This window comes from Cariama cristata, unplaced genomic scaffold (genome assembly GCF_000690535.1).
Source record: "Cariama cristata isolate BGI_N322 unplaced genomic scaffold, ASM69053v1 scaffold3660, whole genome shotgun sequence".
Lineage (NCBI taxonomy): Eukaryota > Metazoa > Chordata > Aves > Cariamiformes > Cariamidae > Cariama > Cariama cristata.
The window spans coordinates 31,775-44,305 of record NW_009596210.1 but is presented as its reverse complement, the minus strand read 5'-3'; the positions used below and the strand labels follow the sequence as shown (position 1 = coordinate 44,305).

Genomic DNA, 12,531 nt, shown 5'->3' with positions numbered 1-12,531 from the left:
AAAAGAGATGGATGACATCTTCTTCAGGCAACTCAAAGCTGTCTCAGGTCTGCAGAACCAGGCTCTCACTGAGAGCTTCAACTACTCTAATATTTTCTAGGAAAGCAGCGCAGTGGTGCACAAGCAATTTAAGAGCTTGTGTTAGGAAAACACATGCTGTTGTTTTACAGTTGTTCTCAATCACTGGATATGTTGATGAGGAGTGGTGTTCTCCTGAATCTACTACTTACAAATGAGGAATACTGGTTTGCAGATGTGACTGTCAACAGCAGCCTTGGCTACAGTGACCTTAAGATCACACAGCTTAAGATCCTAAGGGACACGAGGAAAACAAATAGCAGAATAAAAACCTTGGACTTCAGAAAAGCAGATTTCAACCTTGCTCTGGGAACTGTTAGAAGGGATTCCATGGCAGTCTACCTTGGAGGGCAAAGGAGCTCAGAAGTGCTAGAGGACAGCCTTCTCAAAGCACAAAAGTGGTCCATTCCTCAAAGCAGAAAAAGCAGCAGACATAACAACAAAGTAGCCTGGCTAAATTACAAGCTCCTGAGAGCTACACATAACTTTGGCTAATTTAAGGCCCTACTTTAAGCAGAAGGTTCAAGCAGATGATCTTCAGCGGTCCTTTTCAATCTGGGCATTTCTCTAACTCTGTGATTCTGTAACTTTTCAAACCCTGATCAATATTTTGAAGCCTGCTGTTTGCCCACACTGTTATTTATATAATTACTACTGTAGGAATCCCAGTTGCAGATCAGAACCTACTGTGGAAGGACATCTACAAATAGTTAAAAATCTGGCCTCTACTCACAGACAGTTTAACCAGAGTAAGCACCCATTCAATCCTTGGCTTCTTGTTGGCAATTTCAATTCTGGTGGCAACTTTCAGTGCAGTGTATACGCTCAGTAGCTTGATAGCCAATGCCAAGCACACAGAGCCACCAAATGTTTGTAGACAGAGCCAGGTATAAAGAGAGGAACTTACCTTACTTTCCTGTGCCTTGTGTCCAACAGATAGCAAAACAAGCGGGTTGGGATTGCTGTTTATTTTCTTTCCTGACTGGTAAAGAAAAAGCAAAAACTTTGCCCTCAGAATAAAGCAAAACCTCTCTCCTCTGAAATGTAAATGTTTGCATCTTAAAAATACAAATCATATGCATTCTACTATATGCTTATCTATTATTCTCCGTATTCTGTTCAACAGGCTTGAATGGCAGACTGGCTAGTAACTGAACACATTAACATGAAGGCGTCCAACTACTCTAAATACGCTGGAGCAAAATGCTACAAATAAGTAGGAATTTTAGACTCCTTTCTGTTTCCTTTGAATGAAATTGGAAACATGCAAATTATTATCCTTTAATGAGCATTACAATCCCCAAAGCTAATGAAGCATAGTTAAAAACTGCAAAATGAATATTGCATGCAGATGGAAGATATGGAGGAAGCACAAACTCAGGAAGATTACTTTATTTTACATTGCAGTATTATTATTAAATTGGATGTACTATCAGAACATTGATATTCTCCCCTTTTCAGTTTGGGGAGAAAGAAGATGCACTATATGCACCTGATGTATATTTCTACAGTTTACCAAATACCCTTTATTAGAGAATCAACCATCTGCCATATCTGAGCCTTGCTCACCAGCTGTATAGCATTACATCAAACTGTGAAAATAAATATCAGTTTAGAAACAAATTACATACACAAAGGAACATTCCCAACTACATGTTTCTTTCACAAATTTTAAATTAACCTAACAAAAATTTAAGTCAGAAAGAAAAGTTAGACATGAAAGTTAATCATCTCAAGCAGGTGTTAATGCAGTTTAAAAGGCCTAGAAAATATAGCATACATGGTTAATAATTTACTTTGAATTCTACCATGTAGAAAATTGTACAGATCATGTATGTAAACAGGAAGTTAGTTAAAATCTACTTAATGCATGTAAGGTCACAATTACAACCAAGTGATTCAAATATTTTATATTTTTAAATTAAGAATGTGCATATTTTAGATATTTTTGCATCTGAACTTACACTTTGGACATCATACTTCCACTAGGATTACTTGACTTCAATGTGACACACTGCTTATAACCATACTTTCCTTTAGAAAAAAAGCTGTTAAGAAAGCACTCCTTTCTTGGATGAATGCTGCATTTCTTTTTTTCATTATTTTCCCATCAAAGACAACAGAATAGAATGGTTTAAGGAACAGAAAGAAAGTCAGATTACGCTCCAACTGATGGTGTTTAAAAATGGTAGGTGACACATTTCATTCTTCTTTGTCCATAAAAAGGTGTCTGAAATTTTCTTCATAAAATGATGAAACTACAGAAGTTGACAAAAAGACTCTGTTGCTTATGCTGACATGTAAATACAAATAATTTAATTAATGCTAAATATGCTAATAAATATGCTAATTAAAATGCTAAGAAATGTACACACACATATATTGCACCTCTAACGCCTGCTACTGACAGATTTGCTGTTGACAGTCTATTAGAGACTGCCTCATGTCCAAGTTCCTCCAGCTGAGAAATTGGCTTATGCCTTCCAAGTTTGCCTCTCAACTCTCTGTCTTCCATATCAAAAAGCTGGGCTAAATTTATTTAGCATTTATATAAAAGATGTAAAGCCTTCTAAAAACATCTAGCAGAAACAAGATCATCTCAAAACACATCAGAGATTGATTTTATTGGTTAGTTATTCAGAGTTGACCAATAAAGTATCACTCAGTACGTAAAAGATGTCTTAGCTTTCATGTCAGCTTTGTTCTTTAGTTACTACTTCAAATTAGTTCTCAGGACTATTTTTCCTCCTCAGTCTTCTAAAGCAGTCAACTCCACTCAACTGATCTAAAATTCAAATTACCACAGACCATAGTATTTTACCAATGTCTTGACCGCTTCTTGAAACCAAATTTAAGTAAAACAGAATTGCACTAAATATATATCTGGCAACAGAAATTCCATCCACTGTTGGAAGAGAATTTGTGCATTTCCAATTACTTTTGTGACCTCAAATGGACAACTATATTAGTTTTACCTTTAGGGCTTTCTGAACAGCAGCCTTCTTCAAGCCATCAGGGTTAAATTCTAATGGATTATGCTTTTAAGTCAGGAGAGAATGAACACAGGAAGGGTTAATAAGTCATGCAATGAAGCAATTTCACTACGTTAATTAATTATGACATGACAACACAGGACAAGGTGGGGGGAAAAAATCAACCTAAAAAAAAAAATAATAAAAAAAAATAATCTTTCAAACAAAACAATGAAGGAACCACAACAACAAAAAAAAAGTCTGATAAAACTTTTTTTTTTTCCTCTTGTCCTCTGAATGTTTGTATTCTGCTTTAAAACTAATATACTCACTTCCAGTCCAATTATATTTCCCTTACCCATTTTTCTTACCATAATAAAGAAACTTCACAAAATAGGTTTTATTGAATGCCTGATGTCCTACGGGCTGTCTTCTGAACTAACCTTTTTTAAAATTTGGTTAAGTATATTTTCACAACATAGAAGCTTCTCTGATGATAGGTCAAAATACTCATGTGAAGGAGTCCTTTTATGGGAGAAATTATAATGCCAGAAATATTGATAGGACTTAGATAATTATAAAAATCAAAGTCATTTGAGCCTCTTCAGCAGATGAACGATACAAACATTGCATGCTAACTAGAATGAAGGTCTACTACTTTACTCCATTGAATGAAGGCATGCAAATACGCTAACAGTAGGAATTTAAACTGATTTAGCAGGACAAAACCTCTGACTACTTTCCATTAGTTAAGAAAATTTTTAGATTTTATTTTAAGAATAATATATTGTTCTTCAAGTGACACATGTAAAGTACAAAAATGTTACAGAAAATCTGCATTCAACTCATAAGAAATCATTTCAGGAAATATGATTTTGAAATAAAACAGACTTCAAGTTAGTATACTTATGGCTGGCTTTTTCTTTAAGCACAAATTTTTGTTTCAAAGGAGAATTCTGCTTTAAAAGCTGTAGTGTGTGGCAACAAAAAAACTGCATAACGTGCTTTTTAAACAGGTTGGTTTATGAACAGGAACCAATATTATTAATGCTCTGTCAAAAGAGATGCCTTCCTGAAATTCAAATCCAAAAGTGACTAAAATTTGAAGAGAGATTTAACCCTTACTTTTTTACATTTTCTTTTGGAATGTCATATCCTGAAGTTGACCAATATATATGACAAGATTCCTGGCATTCTGCTTTAAAATTTCTATTTCAGAATAAACATACAATATGATGAAACTGGAGAAAACCAGAAATAAGGTTTGGCTGGTTTTGTGGGATTTTTTTTAATCATTATTTTTCTTAAAATAAAATCAAGGAATCTTCCACGGCTATTTATCTGATACGTTACGGACTTACTGTTGTGCTTAAAGACCTTCAAAGATGGAGACTACACAATATCCCTAGACATATCAATTCTACTGTTTAACGATCCTTTTCATTAGAAAATTTTTTAATGCCCAACAGGTATGTTCCTTGCTGGAGTTTAAAGACTGTTTCTTGTCTTCTGACAAACATGAAGAAGTTACTTTGTTTGCAGCAGCTTTGTATCATTTCCATCCCCATTTTTACTTCCTAAGGCTAAACTCTCTTCCTCACCTACTCACATTTACTGGTTTTCTCATTATCATCACTGCTGTCTTCCAGATCTTAAATTGCTGTGGCCAAAACCAGGGCCTTAGTAATAGCTAAATAGAACTGAAGGATTAGTCCATACACCTTATAGGCTACATTCTTCTTTTCTATATACAATAGGGTGTTTGTCTTTCATAACAGTATGATAGAGCATGACTACAGATCTATTTCTCTAGGGCTATCCATCAGACAACTATTTCCATCTCATATTTGTATGGGTGCAATGACCATCCTTCTATGGAAAAGTACCTTAGTTTTTTCAGACCTTATCTGCAATTCATCAAGATCATTTTGAATGCCAAACTGCCCCTCAACTTACTGGCCATCTTTCCTTCACGTTTGCACCTGCATATTCAGTACACATCTTTTTTCCCCCTTATATTATTATTTCAAAGAATTTTAAAAGTCAAAACAAACCTATATGATCAATTATAAAGGCAGGCAACCAATGATTCCTGGATATTGAACATGTCTCAATTCCTCTGGAATCATAGCAAGGATAGGCCAAGAGGGACATCAGCTGGCGCAAATATGTTTAAGCCAGACTTCAGGTTTCAAGGGAAGGAGCTGCAGGTCCATGAGGATGGTGGCTGAAAGGCTGAGCGGGAGGAGACTAGGAGAAGAAAAGGGAGTATTCAATATAAAAAGCCAAGAAAAGGTCTTGCCTTGGGTGATAAAATTGTCTTGCTATGGCTCTGAGCATCTCTGCAGTTATAGGAAAAGGGGATAGGTATCCAAGAACTATACTGATTACTGACTCAGTGGAATAAATCATATTTCAGGCTAGCATTTTGTAACAGCCAGTAACATTTGCAGTAAATCCTAATAACAAACCATAAATTACACCACAACTAACAAGCTGTTTTATTATTAAGCCAGATCCTAATTCAATATGCTATGGTCTATGACTCTCTACTTCTGTTGATCACTAAGTCTTGCTTAAGGTTAAAATGGGCCTTCAGAGGTTTCTAAATCTGTGAGTGCATCCTCAGTTGATAACCAGAAGACAGTCACTGACTTGTAAGACCTGATTTAAGATATGGATAATTTATATGTTATATAGACACCAAATTAAAAGAAAAATTGTTAGGAACTAATGATAACGTACCATAAAATTAGTGTTACTCACTTTTGGAAATTATACTAAGAACACTATTCATACTCCTCAACTTTAGATAAACCAGAGTTAGATGGGTAAATGTCTGAATTAGGTGTCATGAATCTAGGTTCCCAGCAGTCACTAAAACTGTCTAGAAAGGTACAGAGAGCACTCAGGGCACTGGATTTTCCTCTCCCTATATAAAGCGAGCCCCCTTTTTAACACTCTCCCACCACAAGTAACTCATGTTACATGTCAGTTAGATATCTGAACTTGCAGGTGTGAATGCTTGCATAATACCTCGCATTTAAAGATGCCCTAAAAACAAGATGCAGTTTTATGACTGCTGAAGCTGTTATTATCTCTGGGCTACTACAGTCCTCTCCTCTCTCCTGGCCTCCAACCACAAATCTTGTCCTCTTGCTTGCTGCAAGACTAGCACCCATTGCAACTGCAGAACAAGGCAGTTAAGAGTGCTGTTGAGGGAAATCCAGACCTGGCTATCTTAAAATGGTTGCTGTTCCACTCTGACTCACAAATTGCTTCGGGGATTTGGAAAGTCTTGTTCAATGTTTAAATAGATGCTGTTATATGTAGATTACATGTCCTAATGCAAAGACCCTAAGAACACCAAAAATATCAGGGCTACATTCTTTATCAAGCATTTTGATTTTGTTTTTAAATTATTATTATTTTTAGGATGTATCTAGTACTTTTATAACTTAAAGAAACAGCAACTACTTACCACTTTTAATATCTAGATATCTGAACCACAGCTTATGAACTGCATTTCTTAGTCATTAAATTTTAACAGGATTTGGTACTGGATCTAACTTTTTTGATACTTTAAAATGACCTTCTACACAGAAACTAAAGGAAAGTACCACAGAACAGGATTTTGTTGGGATTTGTGGGGGGCGCAGGAGGGGAGGTGTTTTTAAATCAAGGTTTATGATATGAGCCAAAAGTAGCCAGCCAGCAAGAAATTTATCTGCACAAACTACAATGGCATACCCACTGCTCTCTGGCCAAAGAGTTTTTATTCTGAACAGAGTTGCATTCTTTTTGAAGATACCAAGGTTGTGTTTATAGATTTAAGTATAAGATATTCAGAGGCTCATTAGTTTGTAATAATCTTGTAACATCAAATTCAAGCCAAAAATATTAATTGGTGGTTCTCCCTAGCCTGGATTTGCCTGACTACAGACTAATTTGAAAAAAAGAAAAGGAACTTGGGAATTTGCAAAACAAGGAGCATCATGAAGTGAAATAGAATTTACAAGGGAATTTATAGCTTGGGGAGCACAAAGAATTACACCCATTTTTAAAGCAATACTTGAACCAGTGTGGAGAGGTTGCAAGTTCTTACAAACATTGAGTGCATCACCTTTTAAAGAAACTACAGGGATGTTGGTTGTAATATTTATTAGTTTAATTTCTTTGCAATAAAAGCCAACAATTCACCAGCACACAGTGTGCTATTATAGTATGCATTTTATTTCTCAATGAATCAGCAATTTAAGTTCAATGTATGAGCTTTCGCAACAAACTTATCTTGGGTTTTTATCATAAAAAGTTACTTACTTACCCAATGATATGCTGATCAATGAAATTTAAGTAGCCTTTAAAATGCAATAAAAATAGCACAAAAACAATGCACACTTGTTGAAACCATGCAGCAAAACAAATTGCATGCTCTCATTCCACTAGAGTGAGTGGCTTTAGTAGCACTAATCCACACTCTGGCAGATAAAAGGTACAATACAAATAATACCAGAGAACTCACAAATAGTGCTCTATAGAGTGAGGTAGTGTTTTCACAAAAGACTAGTCCCGATGCTCTCCTCTCTTTTAAGTATCCACACCCAAAGTTTCCCTCGTAGATACTCTTAGGAAGATGGAAATGGAAGGAGAAAGCAGAGTGATGGGATTGTGGCAGAATGAATGCATAAGCAGCTTTACTACACAAAAAAGTTAAGGAAAACAGTCAAAGGATTCCAGAGAAAACAGCAGATAACAAAAAGTAAGTAAATATTTATCATTACAAATAGTTTCATCTGTTAAACGACTTTTGTTAGTGCAACAAGGTGAAAAGGTTTTTTTGCTTTTTATTTTTTATTGATTATTCAAATACATTAACCCACTTTCCAAGTTTACTCTTAGTAATTCAGATTTATATGGCAGATCCAACTAAGTAAATTTAGAGACCGGCCTTCTACACCGTTTCTATTTCACTTGAAACATCTTTCAGATAAATCATCCCAGTGTCTCAGAAATCCACAACTATGATGCATCTGTGCAAAAGAAATGCCTGTGCTGGGGATTATCCACTATAACTCAAACAAAACAAGGCTGATGACAAGATCTAAAATGTACCAGTAATAAGCATTAACTTAAGAAATCCATTCTGAAGATAATAAAAAGTATTTAATCATCTAGAAAATATTTCAGTTGTGGACAAAAGTCTTTGAAACTATTAATAAGGGTCAGTGTAATTTTAATATGTCATTCTCTTTGAACTTGTACCCCATAAATACCAGCAATCCAAAAGAGCAATTAATTTTGCTATTACACTATATGACCCCTATCCGTGAATAGGAACACAACATGAGAAGCCAGACTTTCATGTTTAGTCTTGTAAATGTTGTTCCATATTAGAATCAAATGGACATAAAAAAAGCTGTATTCACTAGAATTCACTGCAGCTTGTCTAGCAGCTCCATGACATTATCTAAAGATTGTCTTTATAGAATCTATAGGAATCTTTTCAGTTGTCCTGCATGAAGAAGTCTTCCCATGATATTTTCCCTCCCACCTAACTGTGAAGCCTTTTTGTATCTGGTTTTGGACAACTTAAATTTAAGACAGCATTGTATTATTTTATTGTTATAGACTTGTAAATGGAATTTTCAAGTGTTCAATGTTACTTTCCACCATACTCTTTATAACACATTTCTGGAAAGAAAATGACTTCAAGTTAAATATTGAGTCATTTGTAGCAACTGCTTTTCTGGGCTGGTAGAACAAGGAAAAAAAGAGGGTTAAACAGGTCCCACACTATGACCATCCTTATTCTCAACCCACCTACCCACCCAGGCAATCCTATATTGTAGACAGAACATCAGACAGAGCAATAAGAAATTTGGGATCTTGTTCCCAAATTTCCTAACTGCTCAAATTTGTGCAAGGAACTTCCCCTTTCTGTGCCCTAGAGTTTAGAGATCTACTAATTAGAAGTACTGATTGAAACACTGAATTAAAATACTGTCCCCAAAAGAAGGTAGAACTCAAGACTTGCAGCCTAACCTTTCTGAAGGAGAGAGACAATGTTACAGACTGTATGTTTAAAACAGGAAGGGAAAAAACTAAACTTATGAGAAAGCCTCTGAGTATTTGCTGGAGAAGCTAATCTAATACAGAGAAGCAGAGTTGTATGCAAAAAAATTGGAATTTGTGGATGACAGAACTTTAAACTATTCATTTTAAGGAAAAGCCTTTAGTGTAATTTAAGAAATATATTAAACTTGTAACAGTTTGAGTAAAATCCAGTAGTCAAAGAAGAAAATACAGAAATAGGTTCAATTTAATCTAGTGCACAAAAGAGATAGCAGATGGACTTTTTCTGTGTGTTGCAGTATTCTGAAACTGATGTTAAGCACACCATAATTCTATTCTATTTCTGCTTACTCTGTACTACAGTAATTCTAGTCTTTTTCTGCTAAGTTACAGAGTTCCCCTGAATTCCATACAGTGAGGTTAAAAAGATAATGCAGGACTCTATTCCAAATAAGCTACACATTTTAGCTTTTAAAATAACCTATAAATACTGCTTCCAAACACTGCTCTATATACCCTGGAACAGACATGAAATCACTAGTCAGTGATGTAAATTGATTAGGCTGCCAAGGTTTCATTTGTTACCACTCTGATGCAGCATTTTAACTTGAATTTAAGATGAGTAGACAGATTTGCAAAATGCACGCAAAAAAATCTGAGGCTTGAAAGCTCTATTCTCTGATTAGTATTTTAGTCATTACTCCTGAATTTCTCATCCAATAGCAACGCTGAAAACCAGCAAAACTCAGTGTTATGCTTCACATATCTATTTATGGTAGGATTTACTTTATTACTGCTATCATTTACAACCAGGAACAGTACTTTACTAACCTGAAATAAACTACAAAACAGTCTGTGCTTGTCATAAACAAGCTATTTCACAGTCCCATAGTATAATCCATAGAATGACAGAACCGTCAATATTTTTATGTTTTGCACAAGCAAATAAATAATACTCCAAATGACAACCTGACAAAAATCTCATACAAGTATTCTGCCACTGTAACATCAACTGCACAGTAGCAATTTCGTGATGAGGACTTCAGTACCTTCAAGTCTACCAGAGATACCCTAAACCAAAGCAAGCAAGTTTGCCTGAACCCAAGGAAGTGGGCCTTTTCCCAGTTCCTTAAAATTCCTTATGCTAATCCCATACTATTTATGGAAAACGCCGTCTAAAAAAACACATTCAGTCTTTCAAGTCCAGGAAAGGAGCATTCTTTAAAGAAAAATCACACTGATTAAAAAGTAATGTTTTATTAAATATATATCTATAATACTATACTACTAGAAATGTGGACCTTACATTACACGTTTGAAACAAGAGAAAGTATAGAATACATGGCATAATGTGTGTTAGTAAAGCCGTGTGCCATACTACCAAGCAAGACATGCTGGAAGTACACAAGAGATACTCATGACAAAAGGGTATCCATCAGAATATAACTTACGGGCAGGTTTCTTGCTGAGTCCAAATAGAGAATAAGCAATGCAGAAGAAAGCCCATCATTGGCTTGGTCTTTATCAGCTCTAATGCTTGTTAGCACCTAAACCAGAAACATACCGTAAGCTTTTCTGAAAATCAAATAGTATTCTTATTTCTGTCCCATTCCCAAAAAATATTTAAAAAACATCTCCCAAAAAGCAAACATTCACAAATGCACACTATGAAGCATAAGACATAAGTTTTCAAGACCTATATAGATATCTCAAACCTATTTTTACGGAAATTACTACCCAATTTCCTAAATATTTTTTTTTAAACTGGACAGATTATAGTATCATATCCAACTTTATCTCCCAAGCTCATGAAATGCTAGATGATGTTCTCAAACCATAACATTAAGAGAAAAGAAGAGGATGACAAAAGCATTTTAAAATCCCATGACAGAAGAGTAAGTTGATAATTATGACCGGTTTGAGATTTTTAATAAGCTTGGAATAAAGTTACAGGTTTATCCAAATTCACAACAGCTAGAGAATTAAATTACTTACATACTTAACAAAAAAAAAAAAAAACCAACAAACCACCCCACAACAATTAAGATTAGGATAAAAGTAATGTGTTCCTTTATTACCTTGTCTAGATTTTCAGCAGTTGGCATCAATGTGAGCCATTCCAGTTTTAAGTGCAATTTTCCTTTGGACACTTCGTCCAAAGTAAACCACTAAAAGTTAAGTAAAGTAACGTGAAATAATCTGATAGCAAACATGATTGCAATTGGCTCTTCAGGACATTTACAAAATTCTAAGCTCTACTAGATATTTCGTAGAGTTGAAATCTGCATAACCTGAGAAGATCTGATTCATTGTTTAAAATGTCCTATTTCACACTAAATATTACAAGACAGAATAACAAAAACAGCCACGCAAAATCTATGTTATATAGTAAAAGCATTTTTAAAATACCAAGAGAATTCTTGAAGTTCTGTAAAGATGTTCTGGAAATACAAACCCTGCATAACATTACTACAAAATCTCTCTTACATATAGGACAAAAATTAGTCTGCTAAGTCTAATAATATTTAAACCAGACAATTAACTATTCACCTGCAAGAACAAGCTCTCACCAAACATATAGGTTTCTGGTTTTTGCATTTACATACTAGTAATCTTAAAAGCCCATGACAGAAGAAGAATGGCTTTATTTTTCAGGTTTCATGAATTCAGATATGCCTTAAACCACTGTAATGATCATCAGGGAATCTATTTCTATAGCATTAAGGTTATTCATGCACATACAGCAAGTATCCTCAGGAAAAAAAATAACAATACAAGAATGACCACATATACAACATATGGGTTTTTTTTAAACCAAAACTTACTAACACTTACTTCATCTAGAAGACGCTCCTTTTCAACTTCAATTAAATCTATCATCAAACTAGAAAAAAAGAGAAGAAAAAAACCAAAACAGTATTTTAGCCAAGAAGCAAAAACCTAATGCAGAACTCAAACCCCACCCTGTGCTTGCTGAGTATCCAGGCTTCCAGTGAGATCAAAAGAGCAGAATACTATTCTTTTAACCCCTAAGAGAGGAAGAAGTAGGGAACGAAATGGCTGAACAAAGATGAATGCAAGGTAACAGAAAATATGCCTATACTAGAGCCCATTTTGTAGCTACGAGGGCAACTGGCACAATATGGCTCACACAGATATGACCAAACTCTCAAAACAGTGACCACATTCAAACTACCCACTGGAAATAGCCCCTGGACATATGCTATGACATTGTCTGGGAGGGTGCTAGTTCACACAAGCTAAAAATGTACCAGGGAATCTGCTAAAAATTAAACACGGCAGACAACTGCATGCCAGTGCATGAACATTTGTTGTGGCTTTTTATTTCATTAGTACTGATGTACACATGTACACATTATGCCACTTCCCCCCCCCCCCCCCCCCTCAT

At 35.1% G+C, this 12,531-nt stretch overlaps 1 protein-coding gene across 1 annotated transcript in view; it reads right to left on the bottom strand.

Moving 5' to 3' along the window:
• Positions 1 to 230: 230 nt before the first annotated feature.
• The window catches only part of LOC104165382 (extended synaptotagmin-2), a gene marked incomplete at both ends in the record, with an annotated part of 43,644 nt that continues 31,343 nt past the window's right edge, over positions 231 to 12,531 (bottom strand). The window contains 5 exons of the mRNA XM_009704994.1: positions 231 to 312; positions 986 to 1,060; positions 10,574 to 10,669; positions 11,201 to 11,290; positions 11,958 to 12,006. Coding sequence (XP_009703296.1) covers positions 231 to 312; positions 986 to 1,060; positions 10,574 to 10,669; positions 11,201 to 11,290; positions 11,958 to 12,006 — 392 coding nt within the window. The remainder of the gene's footprint in view (positions 313 to 985; positions 1,061 to 10,573; positions 10,670 to 11,200; positions 11,291 to 11,957; positions 12,007 to 12,531) is intronic.